General features: G+C 44.5%; 1 protein-coding gene across 1 annotated transcript in view; it reads right to left on the bottom strand.

The window, feature by feature from the left end:
* Positions 1–21,153, bottom strand: part of MYO6 (myosin VI) — a 167,404-nt gene that overhangs the window by 19,412 nt on the left and 126,839 nt on the right. Inside the window, exons 24-28 of the mRNA XM_019538161.1 lie at positions 15,844–15,934; positions 14,558–14,708; positions 9,870–10,078; positions 9,394–9,472; positions 4,672–4,829 (exon numbers count right to left, since the gene is read on the bottom strand). Coding sequence (XP_019393706.1) covers positions 4,672–4,829; positions 9,394–9,472; positions 9,870–10,078; positions 14,558–14,708; positions 15,844–15,934 — 688 coding nt within the window. The remainder of the gene's footprint in view (positions 1–4,671; positions 4,830–9,393; positions 9,473–9,869; positions 10,079–14,557; positions 14,709–15,843; positions 15,935–21,153) is intronic.

Raw genomic sequence — 21,153 nt, 5'->3', positions numbered from 1 at the left:
AACTTGTAAATAATCAGTTACTTTTTATCTTTCTGTATCAAAGACTCATGCAGTAGATACCAATTATACTTGGCTGAATATAATTAAAAAAAATATATAGGAGAAGAATCCTTTGCAACTGCTACAACAGGCTAAATGGTCCTATCATCCAATCTGTAAAAATACACTTCAAACTGAAGCCAATTGCTACGGTATTGACCATGTATGCCAATATCCAGAGTAATCCACACATACTGAATATAAAAGATATGTTAAACAGGTCATGTTTTAATGTCTCTCTCCCCAGCAATATGAAACAAAAATAGCTCATCCAAAACAGTAACCTGCCCCAGTGAAGTGTTCTAGGTGTTTGGTAACTTATGCTGTATCAATGAATGGGATAAGAAAACAGGATGGAAATTTATGCATTTGCCTAGCCAAAAATATTAAATATTTACTATATATTTCTGTTCACTTATACCGAGCTATGCTTCACCACCTCCTTATATGTACTTATCAATGTGGGAAAATTAATATGGATAAAGGATCCAGCATACCCAGTAAAGAACATATGTACAATAAATAAAAAGGTTGAGTCCACTGCCAATATGACTCATCGTCTTTTCTCTTAAGAACATTGTGGGGATATTTTGAAGTGACAATGTTCACTATTCTCTCTGAAATGCACAAATAAATGAAGGTAAAAAGTAGAAAGCGAAACTGAGCAGATGGTGCTCATTTTCAAATAATCAATGACCACATATCAATATCAAAGATTGTTTTCAATGCAGCCGGATGAAAGGTTCAATGGGAAAATGAAACCATATAATGTCATACTGTTGCATGTCCTTTGACTATAATAGCTCCAAGTGCTGGTTGTCAAAACTACATTTTCACTCATGTCAGAGTGAAAAAGTGAAAAAAAACTGTTTGGAGAAGTCCAGAGCAAAATATTGTAGAATGAAGACTGTCAACTCTTGCCACAGGACTACACTGGAATCTCAAACTGGCCTCAAACCACACCAGTAGATAATGAGGCAAACAAGTCATAAAAGTGTTTTACATAATAATATGTAATACGAAAGAGGGAGGGGGGAGGGAAGAGGGACGAGGAGAACAAGAATGTTTTTGTCTGGTTTGTATAGTACCTTCAATTGAATGTGTGGCTGGTTTGCCATTTTATGGTATCTTAAATTGGGGCATATATAGTACTCGTCAAATATTCTGCATTTAACATGGTAATTGGAGCATAAGTGTAACATACAGACAGGGCCTCAGTCATTTGAACAAACATTCCACTAACAAGTGGCAGCTGCTAAGGTGATAATTTAAGAGCTCCTTCATAGAAGGAGCTTGTCTCGTGTAAGGCTTCAGTCATGGAAGGAGTACGTAAGCAAAATCACCCAGAAGCAGAAAGGGAAAGTTGACTCCTTTTGGGCGCAGACAGAAGTAACAATTTTTGCCCAATCTGGCCACAGAAAGCAGTCTACAGCCATGACCAAACAAGTGCAGGGCTGAAGACTGCTTCAAAAATGGCTGATAAGGTAAAAATCTGAACCCTCATTGCATGAGGGATCAAATGAAGGTGCTTCAAATCAGTGTCTTCTGTAACTTCTGTCTGCACGGTCTCCCAACCTCAAGCCGTTTTCAGAATGGGAGGGGGGAAAGGAACAGAGGGAGTTTGGTCTGGGGTTTCAGCTCCCACAGGAGGGTGGAGCAAGTGGATTTGAGCCCCCCATGGTGGGGGGGCTCCAATTCACCCACCGCACCCTCCAGCACAGGCTGGGGAACCCCTAGAACAGGGGTGGGCAAAATACAGCCTGCGGAGGATCTTTGTCCAGGCCGCAGCAGGCCCTTTAGTCCCCCCTGGCTTAGATGCCATCTGACCAGTAGTGTGTCCTGCCACCCCCTGGGCATGCAGCAGGGCTGGGGCAGCTCTGCAGCCAGACTGCCTTTCTAGGAAACCTGGGTGGTGGCAGTGGCTCCTTCCTGCTGCTGCTGCTGTCACCAGCCCGGTGTTACTGGCCCAGACCTGCTTGCACACACCCGACCCTGGCCCATCCTGCACCCACTCTGGACTCAGCCTGGTAGAACAGACCAGCTGTAAACCAGCTGAAACCCATGAGCACAGTCCTGACCTGGCCCCCTCACGCCTGCTGCAGACTCACCTGCCCATGCCTAGCAGTGGCAGTAACACCTAGGCAGAAACTACTCCTTGGAATGGGAGAAAAACAGCACTTCCCCTTTGCTGCTGCTGGACCCTTCTGAGCTCCAGGCTGCCATGCAGCTTTCTGCACTACCACTGCTGCCATGTTGGTGGTGACAGCAGGAGAGAGAAAAGCCGCAGGGCAGCCCAGGCACAGGTTCTGGGTTGCTGCAGCAAGTGAAAGAGAGGAGCCACTTTTCCCCTGTGCTGAGCAGCAGCTTCTGTCCAGCTGCTGCCGCTGCTCATTGTGGGCATGTGGTCAGAGCAGGCACAGGGCGGACCAGGGTTGGGGCTGTGTGCACAGGTCCCAGCTGGTTCACTCTGGCCAGGGTGAGTCTGGAGCAGGTGTAGGATGGGCTGGGGCTATGCACTGTTGGCGGTAAGGAGCCCCAGGGCATGTGGACTCTGGACTGTTATGGGGTGGGGAAGAGAGATGCTGACCAGCCTGCAGCAGCTTCCTAGAGCTGCCTATGTGGCCCACAGGCCCAAATAATTGCCTGTCCTTGCTTTAAAACAAGCTCCCTCTCTTCCCTTTAGTACTCCCCATTCTGAAACAGGGACAGGCTGGGAGAAAGAAGAGTTGTTGCTAGGGAAAACCAGTTGAAGACTCACAACAGCTAGATTTCCCACTGGAATCAACAGGGAACTTCTTTTTCGTTCAGAGGACCACTGTAACTCAGAACACTTCCTGCAAAGCATTCTGAGTTACAGCAGGAAGCTGCACTTCTGTGTGTCCTTTACTTCAGGGAAGCACCATAAACAAATACTCCCTCTCTCATCATGAGGACAAGGCTGGAGAACTATAAAATATTTAGTGTCACACCTTCCCAGACCATTCACTCTGATGTAGGTGAACTATGCAACAGTGCACTCCACAGAACAAGAGAGAAAAAGCCCAGCTGTTGATGTACTCCAAGGCCTGATGAACAGGGGTAACTCATGGGATATGTATACCATCAGTTGCCCCAACAACACTGGAGAATCCATTCATGACATCTCAGGGATTAGCAAAATGAAGGAAAACCAAGGTGAGCACTTTTTTGATGACAGTGCATACATCTTGCATGTCTTGGTGGTAACTGATTTGCCCACACCAACTAAGCAGTCATGAACTAGTGGCAGTCAAGGCTGCTACCTTCCAAACAATTGCTGCTACCCACTTCTTCAGTGCATGCTGGTGATCTGCAACTCTGGAGTCAGCCCACTACAGATTGAGTAGACTTTTCTTTTTTTTTTTTTAAATAATCTTGTAATTCTTATGCCACTGCTCATCTTCCCAGGTGTGCAGTAATATCCTCTCACAGCAATACAAGTTTGACAACCTTGAGCAGTATGGCAGGTAATACTCTTAGTTTGGACCTGAAGCAGGTTGTCTGCATTAGCACCATATATGTACTACTCCACAGGTTTTCAGTCATGTGTCTATAAGGCAAATGTGCGTCTTCTCAGAGACTCTATCAACACATTCTGCTGCTACAGAAAACCACCAAGCTCAGTGCAACCAATATGTGAACCAGAGAGGTTTGCAACTAAAAAGTCTACACAGTGAAGCACAGAGAACTGACAGGACCATGTGGCAGAAAACAGGCAGTGCCTGTAGAAGATTCTTCTGACTGTCATCCATGATATTTTTTTAATTTTGTCTTAATGCTAAATCTCACAACTGGCATGATCTACTGCCTGGCTTGAAACCAGCAAAAGTAAAGGCCTTGGATTATGTCAAGATGCCAAATGGCAAGGCACTGCAACAGTACCTTTGGTCATGTGGTCATATGTCCATTTCAAATACAGCATAAAAATTTACCCTTGCATAGCATCTGGTGTATGTGCAATGTATCTAGGCTCTCATTAGGTAGCTCATGTTAACATACAATCCCTCAGGTACAAAAAGTTACATGAAAATCAACAGAGCATGAATGACAAAACAAACTTTTGACAGAACTATCAAAAAACCTTCTTTTTGGAGTACTTTGATCATCATTTCCAAAGTAAATGTTTCAGCCATATCAGGGTGCATTCCCAATTTCATACCTGGGTGCAGGGTAAAACAAAAAACTTCCTTTTCAAGGAAGGGTTTACTTTCTAGAAAAAACTAAATTTATGTTATGCTGTTGAGATTATACAAGTACTACAGAGAGTATGCTATTATTGCTTAGCATTGAAAAAATCCCAGCACTTGCCTTCAATGGGTTATATAATCATAATTTAAATTGCCTACAATCCCTGTCAGGATTTAATAGGAAGACAGAAAAAAATACTGGTTTTCTCCCAGCCAATTTCTTGCAGAACCAAAGTAATATACTTGCACTAAACTACAGGGAAAAACAAGATGCTGACTGAAATTATTTTTAAGTAAACAGTTCCTCCCGGCCCCCCCAAGACATTTGATAATATATGGAAATATTTTCCAAATACAAAAGTAATGTGGAAACACTATTTTATTTTGCTTTGTTAATTAAAAAACCATTTGACACAATAACCCTTACCTGCGCAATCCCAAATCCATCTGAGCCTCATCGATGAGTTCTGACTCACTCTGTGCAATCCTCATTGCAAGTTCTCGGTCACGACGCTCCTGTTCAAGAACTGCCTGTTTCTGGGTTTCTTCTTCACGCTGTCTGGCTAGTTGTGCCTCAATTTCAGCCTGCGTATAAAGCAAAGTGCTCTTAAAATGCTTCATAGCTTTCTTAAATTCACTTTTGTGGTATTATCGCAAATCTAATAACTTTTTGTAAAATTTCTCTCTTGGAAAGAATAATACAGAATTTACTGTATTAAGAGCATTACAGTGTAGGCAAAATTCACTTATAGCTTAAACTGTAATGTCACCTGTGATTTGCCAAACATTGTTTTTATTCAATCAAATACACAAAACCTCTGGATGGTCCATTTTAGACAGGTATTAGTAAGGCCTTCAGAATTATTTAAGGAGTCAATCCTGCCTTCCACTGGAGTTAATGGCAAAAGTAATGACTTAAATGGTGCAAGGGTAGGATTTCATTGTATTCCTCTGCAGCAATTCATTGTTGGAACAGGGAGCCTGAAAACCAGAGCCTGCGTGCACACCAAAAGCCATCTCGGCATTCTACCCAAGGCTATAAAAGTTCAAAATTTCAACTTCCATCAGTTACTTGCCAGCTATCCAAAAACTGGCACAGACTATACACGGACAGCACTAGAGGATGGTCAGCACAGATGTGTACATACAGTGTGGTTGCATATACCATTAATCACTAAACGCTCTTCCTCCTCCATGCCAGAACTTCCCTCTGTAGATTCCTTTTTTAGATTAGACAGTAGCAGAACTCACCAGAAAGAGAAATGCCAACTTATTAACTACATACAAACTAAAGGTACATCTTAGTGAACTGGGATTCTGTTATGGGTCTATAAAGGAATGAATGGCTGAGAGTAAGACTATAAACAGGACTCTGCATTACAGTTCTCCAAATCTTAGGCACAAAAAACACAATGCACCCAAATCACAGAGAAAACCTGTAAAGCTAGCTAGCAAATTGTTCTGTCAGTCATTCACCAACTTGCCTCCTTAAATGATAGTTTAAATGGATTAAATTATAACTCTGGACAGAATTTTTCCCTTGAATTTCTCCTAAAATACTTTGTAATAATCTCTCAGAAAGGCTCGGATTCTAGTTTTTTTTAAAAAAAGGGTTAGCTGCTATTTGACAACTAGAGTTAGCTGCTGATGTAATGGCCTGGCCATATTTATTATTGCAACAGCAGTATTGACAATGGTGTTAACCCGGAGCACTGTTTTCCACTTAACACACAAATGAAACCTCCTAGTTATGTAAGCCGCATTTGTTCTATGGTTTTGTTTAATATTATTACAAGGTCTAGAAAGATGAAAGGATGAGTCTATTGGTGCCAGGGAAATGAGGACAGAAAGACAAATGAAGGTCAAGCAGAGCTGGGCTAGCTGAACAGCCACAGCAAGTTTGAGAAAAGAGTTCATATGATAGCAATACTCATTGAAAAATCCCATCATCACTAAGCAGAGCCCTGCATTCCCGTGCTGTTACAACTGCTTCTTAGTTCCTACTGGTAGTAAGCACAGAGGGGAAAGAGTCCTTTGCTTTCAATGGCTGCTCTTCCCTATCAGGCAGTCTGAGAAGATTCACATAAGAGTAAAAATGTAATGTTTTAACTCTGACATCACTTTGGGGAGGATGTTGGGATGAGAGAATCCAACAGTTTGCCCTTGTTGCGAAGAAGGCTAATGGCATACTGAGCTGCATTAGTAGGAGCACTGCCACTATTGAAGTGATTCTTCTCTGCTATGCAGCACTGGTGAGGCCACATCTGGAATACTGTGTCCAGTTTTGGGCCGCCCACTACAGAAAAGATGTGGACAAATTGAAGAGAGTCCAGCAGAAGGCAACAAAAATGATGAGGGGCTGGGAGACAACTGAGAGGCTGAGGGAACGGAGTTTATTTTGCCTGGAGGAAAGACGACCAAGGGGGAATTTAATAAGCAGCCTTCAACTACCTGAAGGTAGGGCTGTGCAAAGCTTTGATAGCTGATTCAATTCAGTGGAGATTTGGCATCTGAATCTCCGAATCTGAATCAAATCAGGAGACCCTTTAATTTCTCTGAATCAAATCGGAACCCTCCGAATGGATTCAGAGAGATTCGACGATTCGGACATAGACATAGCTTTATGTTTTTTCTATATACCTCAAGGTACCAGGCGGCTCATGAACACTAAGATGGTGAGGCTGGTGGAGCGTTCCACGGGAGCACAGGGGGGTCCCCAGCACGCTTGTGGTGGACCTGGAAGTGAACCAGAAGCACTTCCAGTCCACTTACAGGTCTGCCATGGAGTGCACAGGGAACCCTCCCACCCCCCAACTCAGTGTCTGGTACCTCCTGGGTCTGGGGTGGCACCCGGGGTCCCACTACAGCTGATCACTGAGCAGGGGAGGGGTACAGGGAGCAGGTACCCCGTGTGCTTGTTGGTGGACCCGGAAGGGCCAGAGCAGCAGCTGTCAAAGACAGCTAGCTAGGAAGGTGGCTGCTCCTACCTACTGCTCTCCCTAGTCCCTTTTAGATCACTCCTACTCCTCGCTCTCTGCATCCTCCAGTCCCAGTAAAGTGTTTCTCTTGGCTTCCCCTTCCACCTATGTTCATGCCACTCCGATAATGATGGCAACCCTTTCTTCCATCACCACAGGCAGGGCCATCCCTGGGGAGGAGGGGGCAAATCAGGCCAACTGCCCCAGGCCCTGCACTTTGGGGGGGCCCCACGGAGCTGGGAGGAGCAGCAGCTGCACAGAGCTGGGCAGAGCGGTGGCTTCGTGTCCAGTCACTCACTACCCCCCACCGCCAATGGTGGTGACAGCTTCTTTGGGTCTGGGGCCCATGGGATCAGAGCAGGGGCAGGGCCCTGCATGGGCTGATTTGCCCTGGGCCCCACACTCAGTCTATAAACATCTGTTCAGGGGGCTCTGGGTAACTTTTATACCAGGAAAACAAACCTGGAAGAATTTTTCCAGATCACAGGAACATGTACAGAGCCAAAGACAGCCTGAATACACACATACCAGCTTTTTGTACCACTAAAAGGTTGTATATAGAATGACAAAGGTAATGTCTGTTCAATGTCTCAGTCTAGTATGGGTCCAGTGTGCACCTACATTCCAAACGTGCCATCATAATAAATAGGAATTTAAAAGTTCTGGTGAGTGGCAAAGGACTGAATAGGTATATAATACGAACCACTCTCAGAACATGTACCTATATCCTAAACAAGTCAGGGCTGTACTGGATTTGTTTTGTGGATAAACAGAAGACTCCAGTTTCCATCACTGTTCATCTGGCAACTTTCCTAAAGACTAAATTAACTTAATAGCAACATGTTTGATGCTGGAGCTAGTAAAAAACAAAAAAGTGCATATAATTCACCTCCAGAGTGATTAGGGTTTGCAATGTTTTTTGAAGAATGGGTGCTTAGATATAATCACCATTGCAAATGTTAGTATTTTTTAGCTGCTACCAACATTTTTCCCTGTACTATGAATAAGTAGTAGCAATGGCATCATAATCACCAATATGGCATTGTAACAGTGACAAGTATTAATACCTACTATTGTAAAGTTACTCAAGAATGTCTCCCTGAAGAACCAGTATTAATAGCACCAATTAAAATGGGTTCCAGTAAAAAAAAAGGACAAGGTTTACATATATATTTTTTGTGAAATGTGTGTATACATTCCAATATATTTTACCACTGCACAGTGTAAATTACCTATATCATTTCATGCTGTCTGTCCAGAGTTTACCATATTAACACAACACTTCACCTCTTGTACCTTCCTCAACTGTTTATCTTAATGGGAAAATAATGGAAAATGTAATCACTCAGTTTTTAATTACCCTCCCTTACCCCTAACTACCCTTTACTCCAAAAAAAACCAAAAACAAAAAAGTTAAAAAAGCTTGAGGGGAAAAAAAAAGCTTGAGAAAGTAAACTTTTTCAGTACTATTATCAGCAATATCCTGCATTAATTTCAACCCGTGTTGTTGTACCATAAAAAATGGTCTCCTCAGTTCAATTAACAGCTCAGCTGACAATGCGACAATGTTCCTTTTCTCCTCATTTTCTTGACTTGGATAGAAAATGACCGAAGAGCATCTTCCTGGACTTCATGTGGAGTGAAACAAAGGTCTCAAGTTCTTTCTAGTCTCAATTCCACTCCTGCCAATCCTATTATTTGTATTTAGAATTTGGTGGTAGCTCCTCCTCTGTCAACTACCCCCTCCATACAGTTCAAGGTTCAGCCCTCAGCTTTTCCTAGATGTCTTTTTCTACTTAGTCATTTTGGGTATGGACAAACATACCTTTTTAACTGCCTTAAAAGGGAATGGGGAGTTGCTGTTATGATCTGTTTCATCTGCATGATAAAGGGAAAGGTATCCTGTTTAAGGAAACTGATGCAGTGAAGGCAAAGCTCCATTGTTTCTTTAACCTCAGCACAAGGAGCTGGTATAATTAACACCATGTTCATTACATCAACATGAGCCTGTACAAATAAAAGTTAGTTAAATCCCCCTAACTTTTGAATCACTAAAGAATTATGCAGACAGACATCAACGATCACATTGTAGTACAATGATAGCAATACAATTCTTAAGAAGGTGCCAAGAAGATAACAGGAACATACATTAAACTAAACTAAAGCATTACCTGAATACGTTTTTCCTCCTCTTCCCTTTTTTTCCTCTCTTCCTCCTCCTGTTTTCTCTTTGCCTCAATCTCATATTTCCTAACAGAAAGAAAAATAAAGAAAACATTTTTTATATTTGCATAAATTATAACGGACTGCAAAGGAATAAAAAAAGTACAAGAATCCGAAGCACCTCTTTTACTGGCAGATCAACAACTTTATATGCTACATGGCCAAAAGAATAGGATACTAGATTAGGAGTGAGAAGACCCACCAGAGAAATTCTTCCCTTTTCTCTAATTGTCTGACATACTTTAGACTGTAAATTCTTTGGAGAAGGGACCGTGGTTTTTCTAGCACATGGCACAATGGGGCCTCAAGCTGAGACCTCAAGGCACTGATATGAACAATGAGGAAGGGGTTACATCACTATTCCTGTTTACCACTGGTTCTGTTTACTTCTGACCCAAAAAATAACTATTTAATTCAAACTCACTGCCGTCTTTCCTCTTCTTCCTTTTTTCGACGTTGTTCCTCCTCCTCACGCCTTTTTCTTTCTTTTGCCATTTCCTCCTGGATACGTCGCAGCCTCTCAGCTTCTTCTTCTTGCTGTTTCTTTTTCTGTAGTGCACTTAGAAGCTGCTCTGAGCTTTTAACCAGAGAATCATATTCTTTCTGTATCTGTTCCCTAGTCATTATAGTACACTATAAAAAAATGGGGGACTATATTCATTATCATTTTCATAGCATTTTGAAGAATATAAAAGCCCTACAAAGGTGCTAAGCACTAAAACTTTACTCTATTTGCATTTTCTTTTGTTTTGGTAGAGCGTAAGAGTTATCTGACTCTTTCAGAATTCTGAATTGACAGACCAATTCTGCTGAAATATTTCCGATTCATTTTGTAACAATGTTGCATGTCTCAGATTCCCTGGCTAGTTTGTACATGAGGAAAGAAGGGTTAATTGGGTCCTTGCAGGGAGCAAGAGGTGCCTATCTGTTGGAGACAGTCACTAAGTAACAGAACTGAATAGCCTATGTTAACAAAAAGGTAGGATCTTGACAAACATCCCTTCAGGGGGCACCCCACTTCCCAAAATGGACAAAGATGAAAGTGACATAAGGTTAAACAAAGGAATCAATGGACTAAAGAGGGAATCCCGAAGGGACAGAGGGCAGAAGAACCAGCTGGGCTGGTTCAAAGATAGAGGGACAGACTGCTGAAAGTACTACTAATGTCCCATAACGTTGTTTGATTAAGTAAGAGTGACTCTTTCACTGCTTGGGACTTCAAAGCACACACATCTGCCCTTTGAGGAGGTAAAGTGTCTCTCTTGAGAGCCAAACTGCACGGTGACTCCCTGGGAGAGGGGTGCAGATAACTGGGGAGGGGGACTGAAATGCTGGATCACAGAGTCCAAGGAACCAGTGACTCACCACACCCTAGAACAGGGTTCAGCAATTATTTTGGCTGGAGGCAGACTGAATGAGTTTCGGTGAACTGCAAGGGTAGCCCTGCCCCTTGACGAGTGCCTCACCCCCTAGTTATCATTTTGGGACTGGAAGTCCCATGGCATGGGGCTCCCTGCCACTTCCAGCAGAGTCCCAGGAGTGGCACATGGCAGCAGGAAGTGGGGAAGGCCACTGGCTCTATCACATGGGCCTTCCCCTGAGTGCCACATGAGTCTCGGGAGCTGTACATGAGCCATGGGGAGCACAACAGAGCGTGTGCTGGCTGGGGCCATGGCCTTCCTGCATATTGAGGATAGGAGTGAAGTGTGCAAGCTGAATGGGGTGCAACTAACTGCTGAGTGCTCATGGGAGATCAAAAAAAGAAAATGGGTTGGAGGGTCAGATCTGGCCTGTGGGCCATATTTTGCCTGCCTCTGATCTAGAAGCTATATTCTGGCTGACTTCTCAGGAGGTACTTGGAGACACTGTATACAGCTGGGGGTCCTGAGCAAGTGTTCCCTTGGGGGAATCCATAACAAGGAGCTATTAATTTTCTCACTTGAAAAAACAGCAGGCAGTCTGCATCCTCACAACTGAGGACTGGACAGAACCTCTCCTCTGAAGTCTATTATCATTATTACTCCTCTGGTCCCTCCTCTGATAATAGACTCCTCTTAAGTCTATTGTCTATTATCATCAACCCCCTCCTCACCCAGCACTAAGGAGGAGGTATTCATCCTTAAAAATATAAACAAAGGGTGGAAGCTTGATCTTGATGTGGTAGATCTGTTTCCCATGGAGTTTCTTAGCTCTATCAGCTTAGTTCCTAATCAACTGCACAAAACTGCTTTTCAGATAGCAGCCAGCATAGCGTTACACTATTTGATACCCAGGCATTAATTTCATAAACAGTATTTTTTCTACTTGCCAAGCTTAAAACATTTAAAGAAAAGAGATAATATCAAGCAAGACGACCCCAATATGATGAAATACTTGACTGGATAAAATAATAGGGGCTATTATTTTTCTGTTTATAAAGCTTATTGGAAAATATTGATAGTTTTAATTTTATTTAATTGATTCTTAATTTTCTTAGACTTATTAGAGGTTGTGTTTATTTGTTTTTTTAAATGAAATAGGCATGATATTTCACATCTGTTTACTGGATTATTTCTCTTAGGGTACCTTGAACCCCCTGTACAGAGGGCAATTAATACTATTGATATAAAAAAGGGTCATTTCAAACTTTGACTTCATCAACCTTTGACCTGCTCTGCTTTAAAATACGGATTGTTTTTAAACATGGATTTGTAATACTGAAAATTTACTATTCTGCCAAAATAAGGACTTCAACATTGCAAAATTTCATCTGCCTAGATTGAGAACAACTCACCATGAAACACAATAAGATGCATTTTTCCCCAAATTATCTAGAACTTTGACTTCATTCTGCCTGCCTGCTTTTTTCTTGTGACAAGGCTGGTATCAAAATAACCATGAGCCATGCTCTTTAAAGAAAATGTGTATGAACTAGTGTTTGCACTGAATTTGAATGACCATAAGAATCTAGTACACAGGAAAAAAGAGGGACCAAGCAACATCAGCACGTCTCACTCCTGATGAGAGTATAACTACTCCTGGAAAACAAAGCTGAGACGTCATGTCAATGGTGATAAAATTTAACTCTCATTGGTCCACCCAGTGGTATCAGGGACTCTTTGGGCACCTACATACATACAGCAAGGCTGCTCTTGTGGCAGGCCAGTAGGGGGCGCTCCTGCGTTGAGCCGCCCACCTCCCTGCGCCCGACCACCTGCCAGACTCCGAATGCCTCCCTAGGGGCGCCTTATGTCCGGCCCAACCCCTTCCTGGAGCACATACGCTAGCCTGGGGGTAACGTCGCCGCCACCACCCCAAGAATGGACTCACTCCCGGCCCTGTGTCCTTGGGGAAACACAGGCCTGATGTCCTACGGGTACTCGACCCAGTACAGGCACTTGGGGCACTTCCCCAAGTCCAGGGGCAAAAAGTACACAGTCTCCCTTAGTCCGCAGATCTAAGGGGTCTCTTAGGCATAATTTAGACCCACCCCTCAATAAGTGTCCCACACCGGTCACAAAGGAAGACTTTACTGGTTACAGGGGTAGGGTGAAAATAGGGTACAAGATTGAGCAATATCCTAGAAATCCTAAAGAGCAAATAGTCTGGCTGTGGTAGCCTTTTGATCACGCATCTGAATTACTGCCAGCTAGATATCTATCAGATCTCGAGAAGCTTACTCACATACTTCATCCAGAGGCTGGTGAGATCCTTTCTAGCGCCCGGCTGTTCCTGGTTCATGAGTTTTTGGGGGAGAGGGCCCTTTCAGATGTTTATGCTCCTCTGAGTCCCCCCCTCATGGCTCCAGCCTCACCTCATGGCCAAAGAGACTGCCTCCTCACCCGTCCTAACTTATATAGCCCCTGTGGCCTCATTCACCTGGTCCAGTGGAGGCCAGCCCCAGCTGGCTGTCAGCCAACCAATTTGAAATACATCACCTGTTTCCAGGCAGATTCCAGCCCACAAGGTAGATGCCCCTCACCCAGGTACCAGTCACGTAGGGAGAGGGAGCAGGTTTCCCCCCTCCCTCAGGAATGCAGCCAGCTCAAGTTACCTAGAGACAGGCTGAGGGTGTGGTCTCCTCTGCTGAGCCCACCCTACTCAAATGGTCACAGCACAGAGATTTTATCACATTGTCACAGGGCAGAGATTTTGGGGAGAAACCAAGGTGGCTTTCTGCCACAGCTCTCACGTGCTGTACTTACAGTATTTGGAATAGACATGATTAATCAAGTCTGCTGGAACGTGGTAGTTACTGTGCTCCAGCAGGCTCCAGAGTCTCCTGTATCAGCATCCCACACTGAAAAATGTCAGCTGGAGCGCTTTAACTAAAGCTCAAACAAGCTTTAAAGTGCCTACGCTGGCATTTTTCAGTGCGTGGATACAGATACAAAAGATACTCCAGGCACTTATTCAAAGATTACTCACCAGACTCTAAGCGTATTTCTTAAAAGCCTCTGGGGCAACAGGGCAAGGGCCATTGTTGTCCCCCTGCTTTACCAATGGGAGTTATGTCTTGTGGTTGTGTCAGGGTTGACTGTGTCATAGGTTAGACAATGAATTTGTATAGGATGGTTTGAATAGGGAAGATCCTGACTGAGGCAAGGGGTGGGGAGTTGGATTAAATGGCATTTGGAGGTCCCTTCCAGCTCCACTTTTCTAGGATTCTAAGTATTTGTAAACTCTAATTTTTTCAGTAGAATTTTGAGGTCTCACCTCAAGGATACCAGGCTCAAGGACAAAACCTTTTTAGTAAAATACCCTTCTTAGTACTGGAATTAATTATAATGGAGTTATGAGTTTGAACATTTAAAACACTGTTACTATACATTTGTCTAGGAATGAAAAAACTGGGCAAAACAGATGATTATCAAAAGGTTGCTGAGTCCATTATAACATGCATGAAGGCCAAATTATCAAACTTAGGTGCCTAGAGTTAGGTGCCAAATAAGTGGCCTTATCAGTCACATCTGGCATTCAAACTTAAATAGAAAGGGATTTAGCACTTAAGAAAATAGTCAGGCCCTATTTAGGTGGCCTTACTGTGAAAACTCCATTCAAAACTCTGGCCTACGTACTTCCTGCAGAAATTACTGTCAAAAGTTAGAAGTCCTTTATGCTGTTTTTCCATACCTTAATCTTTGCCATCAAAGCATCAATAGAACACTCCAGAATCTTTATCTGCTTACTCATATCTGTTTTTCCTTCTTTCAAAGCACTTACTACTTCATTAAATTTAGCAAGTCTCATTTTCAGCGTACGCACTTTTACCAAGCCATCAATTCTGTGAATATGAAACAGATCATTACATTTTAAGATGTTTATGGAAACTAAGTGGTATTTTTAAAAGTAGTGCTAAAGAGACCCATTAATTTCTAACTTCGTTGCTCCTTTTCAAGTCTGCTGCTACAGCTTACTCTCCAAAATTCAAACAGTAGCATACAAGGGACTGTATTGTGCAGACATCCAGCACTGGCACACAGAGCTTTTCACTATTAATATACTTAGTGTGAAACCATAGTATGGGAATTAATTAGCAGCGACTAAAGTCAATTATCAGAAAATGACAAAAAGAACATGAATGCATGAAGAACATGCACTTGTAGTCTCTACTGGATCCATGAGGCACCGCTAGTGAACAAACCTGTAGGAAACAATAATCAGACCAAACTACTCAGCAGGTGACTCTTGGGAGATGCACTCAATGCATATTCATAAAAAACAATGAAACTTTTACTGGTGGTTAGTGCTTCAAGTCACCTTTCAAATGGCCTGGACTCACTTAAAGCAGGGGTGATCAACATGGCCCATCCAGCTGGCAGCCAAACCCCATTTACCAGCAGCCCCTCCCTACATGGCTGGCTGGTCTCCATGGAGACCTCAGCAGCAGCTGCACTGTGAGAGCTCATGGCTGGGATTGCCATGGAGACCAGCTCCAGCCCTGCTGGCAGGGCTTGCAGCAAAGCAAAGTATAAAAACAGATTGCATACAAACAGAAAACAAAGAGAAATAGTTTTTCATCTATGTATGTGAAACAGTAGCATGAAACCATGTCTGAGTTGTATCCCTCAATAACAGCTGTTCCTTTCTTTAATATAGTTAAGTGCTTGCTGCAAGAACATGAGAGTGTATGTTTACTGTCCTTATTTAATAGGTAAAAATATTTTAAAATGGCTAATTTGAATGCTGTATTCTCTTTGTTTCACAAGTTACTGATTTTATTAAATTTGTAGAAGCACAAAAGGAAAAGCCAAAAGTAAAATACAAGCTTCAAATATAATATTGTGTAGACTTCATATCCCAAAACTGTTTTGTGATCAGACTTGATATCTATTCCTTTAAGCATAGATGACTGCTTTCCATTTTTAACAGAAAAGTTTTGAAAGTTAGATAGTTTCTGACCCTCATAACAACCTTACCGTGGTTTGTGCTTCCTCTTGCAAAGCCACATGCGAATAGTCTTTTGCATTTTAATACAGGCACTAGCGCGGTATTTAATTTTGTTTTTTACTGTAAAAAACACACACAAAAATTAAAATGAGTCTGAACAGTATTGTAGTTTTAAAATAGTTCAATACACCTCTGACATCCCCTGATATAGCTGGCAAGTTTACAACATAGCTATTTAAAAAGTGAGGGCCCAGAATGACAAATAGATGACAAGTCGCCAAGGGCTAGATCCTTGGACGTCACAACATTAATAGTTGAGACACCTAACTTCCATGCTCTGCTGCCTAGTGAAAGTTAAACCACAAAACTCCTCAAACAATATGTAGGATAAGTCTAGCACCTATGAATAAGGTTCAGAGAAGCCAGCAAGCTAAACAGAGCAAGAGAGGACAGGACTGAGGTCCTCAAAAATACCTAGGCACTAGTTCATACCTTAACTTTGATCAGGATTCTCTCCTATGGATATAGGAGAGCCCATGGATACCAGCTCAGCCCATTCTCCCAGATACAGGGGTGGAAGCAGACAAACGAGGATTCATGAATGGGTTAACCTTTGATAATTTAAGCATATGCAGGCCTTAAAATGAATGTAAACCTGTCCCAAAAGTCCCTGGGTTGACGCAGGGAAATTCTCAGACTTTCAAACACCAGCCTTTCAGTGCACAACCTACTTGTTTTTCATGTTTTCAGCCACACATGTGTGTGCAACTACCATGGGGCAATTTGCTCCAGTTTATGCCTTATATTTCATGTCTCTGTTCCTGGGTTCAGCATTGTGGGGGAGGGAGGAAAGGGCAGAGGCAGGGAGGAGGGTAACCAGCTTATAAACTCCAATTCAGACTACCAAGCCTCAGGTTTCCCGCTTCCCCCCCCCCAGTGTTTAACAACCAGCCAATATAACATTCTGAGGTGGAATTCTCCATCTCCTCTGCTAAATCCATTTCATTTGATATATATAAATATTCACAGGAGAAGATACTTTCAACTTGATTCCCTGCTATCCCAGATGAGTACCTGAATCACTGGGCTAAAGATTCAGTTTCCAGCTCTCTCTGTCCAGTCTAATAGATACCTAATTAGCAATGGAATTCTCCTGAGATCTGAGAAAGCTGGGTTCAAGTCATTGATCCAAATCACGCAGGGAGGGAATTCAAATCTGAATGCTAGGATAGGACTCTAATCTCTTGGTGCATTTATACACATGCTCCAGGAGGCCAGGGGGGGAGGCAGGGGCTTTAATTAGAGCTTTAGTTAAAGTGCCCCCACCACCATTTTCCAGTGTAGGGACACCAATACATGTGATGCTGGAGTCTGCTGCAGCATGGTTATTACTAGGCTCTAGCAGACTCGATTAATCTTAATTACAGTGCATCTGAGTAACCTTGATGCATGTGTATAGGTGCCCTCAGATACTGGGATTCATAGATTTATAGATTGTAGAGTCGGAAGGCACCACAAAGAATCATCATGTCCGACCCCCTGCCCCTGGCAGGAAAGTGGACTGAGGTCAGATGACCCCAGCCAGGTGACTATCAAGCCTTCAAGACCTCCAAGTTAGGTGACAGTACCACCTCTCTTGGGAGCCCATTCCAGATTCTGGCCACCCTTACTGTAAAATTTCTTCTTAATGTCTAACCTGAATCTACTCTCCACTAGTTTGCATCCATTACTCCTAGTTACTCCTAGGGACACTCTAGTAAATAGCACATCTCCAATTCCCTGCTGTCCTCCCTTGTTAAACTTATAGGCAGCTACAAGGTTTCCCCTCAGACATCTTTTGTGAAGGCTGAAGAGATCCAGATCCCTCAACCTCCCCTCGCAGGGTCTTTCATGGAGGCCACTAATCATGTGAGTGGCCTTCCTCTGAACCCTCTCCAGATTCTCCAGATTCCTCTTGGAGTGCAGTGCCCAGAACTAGACACAGTACTCCAACTGCAGCCTGACCAATGCCAAATAGAGGAGGGACATCACTTCCCTCGATCTGTTGGTCATGCATCTGCTAATGCACGAGGTGCTATTGGTCTTGTTGATGGCCTTGTTACACTAACAGACACGAAACACAATCCTTAAGAGTTTTGACCCAACAGCCTTGTGTGGTGTAGGCTTCCTCTAAGGATGCCTACTGGATTAGAGCCAGTCAAGTCATAGCTCTGTGCAGGTAAGTTTGTGGAAGGGAAGGGGCATGAGGGAGGGAAGGGGAACAGGAGGCAGATCGAGCCCCCCCCCCCGGTGAAGGAAGAAGTGGGGCAGGGGCTAGGGGTGCTGCCCAGCCAAGGCCATGAATGGGACCTGGGGCGGGGACGGGGAGAAGGAAAGAGCTGCAGAAAGCTCGTCCAGGGGATCAATGTCTTAAAAATCATGGCAGGCACACTTGAATGAAAGCTTGCCAAACGAGCTTTAGTTGAAGTGCCACTGCCACCATTTTTAAGTGCGGGGATGCTTTTAACTGAAGGGCAGCTGAGCAGGATGAGGGCAGATGTGGGCTCTCTGCCTTGCTGCCTTTACCTCAGGGCCCTGCAGTCACACATTCCCTGTCCGGCCAGCAGCAGGACACACAACTCATTGCCCTCACTGCTGCTGGGCCAACAGGGGTTGCACAGCCAACGCAGAGCCCTTGAAGCAAAGGTAGTGGAAGGGAGAACCTTGAGCCCACAGCATGCAGTCTGCATCTGCCCCATATACAAGTCTGGGGGGGCACAAGCACCCCCATGCCTCCCCTTTGTGGTGCATGCAGCAGCAGGGAGCCACTCCCCATCTTCACTCCCCCCCTCCCCCGCAGCTCCCTGCCCTCACCCTGGGTCTCATTCACTGCCCTTGTTGGGCAGCGCCTCCAGCCCCAGCTCCTGTCCCTGCCCCACTCCCTCCCTCACCATGGGGGCCTTGATCTCCACCCCCATGTGCCTTCTCTCCTCCTACAGCCCTTCCCTCCACAGATTTACCTGCTGGTCACTGCTCTCCATGCTGCCCACCTGCTTTCCTGGCCATGTGCATGCATGTGACTGTGCACATGCATGCAGCATCCAGGGGCCCTGGCCAGAGGGCTTACTATATTTATTGGTGACATTATCAGCTACACAGGCCAAGAAAAGCCAATAGTTGATAATGTTTAACTTTCCTTTTATCAGTGCTGATCCGATATGGCACCTCTATGGTGTACCTCTAGCTGGGTGTCGAGCATTTTAAGAGGCATCAAGATTTAAGTGTTTTTCCCCATGCCCACTGAAGGACACTGGGATAACTAGGGACTTCAGGTTCCTACAGTTAGATAGCAGCTGGGCAGGGGTTTAGTAATGTTAGTAGCCCATAAATGTTGGCTTACATGCATAAAGGCATTTAAGCAATCAACTCTTTTCATAAATCTACTTCCTATGCTCACATGAGCTGCTACTTCAGCATCAGGATGTCTGTGCATAAGTTAAATAACGGGTAAAGTGGGGCCTCTGCAAGACATGCTAGGAAATCTGGTAGTCACACCAGACGACAAAGTAACCTATTTAACAATTTCTTTGCCTCCATTTTCCTGAGCAGGGACTGGATCAGCCCCCCCACCAGTACCCCCTCAGGCCCCAGGGGAGGTGCACCCAGGCCTAGGGTCAGTGAGGATCTAGTCAGGGAACTTCTGGAGAGACTGGACATATTTAAATCAGCTGGTCCTGACGATCTCCACCCCGGAGTGCTGAGGGAATTAGTAGAGGTCATTGCAGGACTGCTGGTACAGCTTTATGAGCACTTGTGGTGCTTTGGTGTGGTGCCAAAGGACTGGAAAAGGGCCAGTGTGGTTCCCATTTCCAAAAAAGGGAGGAAGGAGGACCCAGCAAATTATAGGCCAGTTAGTCTTACCTCGATCCTGTGTAAGTTTTTGAGAGAATTATCCTGGCACATGTCCACGAGGGGCTAAAGGGGGAGGTTATGCTTAGGGGCAACCAACAGAGGTTCATTAGAGGCAGGTCGTGTCAGACCAACCTGGTGGCTTTCTATGACCAGGTCACAAAATCCTTAGATGCAGGGGTAGCAGTAGACGTAGTCTTTCTGGACTTTAGGAAGGCCTTTGATACTGTCTCTAACCCCATTCTCATTAAAAAACTACGGGAATGTGGCGTCGACACCTACACAGTCAAATGGGTCACTAACTGGCTGGAGGGCTGCACCCAGAGAGTGGCAGATGAGTAATTTTTGACCTGGAGGGATGTGGGCAGTGGGGTCCCGCAGGGCTCGGTCCTCAGACCTGCACTGTTCAACATCTTCATCAGTGACTTGGATGAGGGGGTAAAAAGCACCCTGTTCAAATTCGCAGATAACACTAAGATGTCCGGGGATGTAGGCACGCTAGAAGGGAGGAATAGGCTGCAGTCAGACCTAGACAGGTTACAGAAGTGGGGGGGGGGGCAGATGAGAACAGGCTGGGGCTCAACACTGACAAGTGCAAAGTACTGCCCCTGGGGAGGAAGAACCAGCAGCATACCTAAAGGCCGGGGAACTCCCTTCTCGTCAGTACAGAGACTGAAAAGGATCTTGGAATCATTGATGCCAAAATGAACATGGGCCAACAGTGTGGGGACGTGGTCAGGAAGGCCAACCGCACCTTGTCATACATCCACAGATGCATCTTGGTCCAAGGAGGTGATCCTCCCCCTCAGTGTGACATTGGTCAGGCTGCAGCTGGAGTACTGCGTCCAGTTCTGAGTGCCGCACTTCAGGAGGGATGTGGAGAACATGGAGAGGGTCCAGAGGAGGGCCACTCGCATGAACAGGGGGCACCAGGGCAGGCGGTATGAGGAGAGGCTGAGGGACCTGAACCTGTTCAGCCTCCACAAGAGAAGGCTGAGGGGGGATCTGGTAGCCATTTACAAGCTAGTCGGGGAGGGACCACCAGGCATTAGGGGAGTTCCTGTTCCCCCGAGCATTACCGGGGTGACTAGAAATAACGGTCACAAGCTGGCAGAGGGTAGACTCAGACTAGACATCAGGAGGCGCTACTTCACTGTCAGGGCGGCTAAGATTTGGAACCAACTTCCAAGCGAAGGCGTGCTGGCTCTTACCCTGGGGGTCTTTAAGAGGAGGCTAGATGAACACCTTGCTGGGGTCATCTGACCCCAGTATTTTTTCCCACCATGGCAGGGGGTTGGACTTGATGTTCTGCTCAGGTTCCTTCTGACCCTACCAGCTATGAAACTATGAAATACATACAACTTTCATATAAAAACTCTCTGTAACACCCTCTTAGGCCATTACTTAGTTGTGCACATTTTTAAATCCTAAATACAGTGGAATGGATTCAA

Source organism: Crocodylus porosus, unplaced genomic scaffold (genome assembly GCF_001723895.1).
Source record: "Crocodylus porosus isolate Cpor-Errol unplaced genomic scaffold, CroPor_comp1, whole genome shotgun sequence".
Lineage (NCBI taxonomy): Eukaryota > Metazoa > Chordata > Crocodylia > Crocodylidae > Crocodylus > Crocodylus porosus.
The sequence above is the reverse complement of the archived record's forward strand: the minus strand, read 5'-3'. Positions and strand labels throughout refer to the sequence as shown.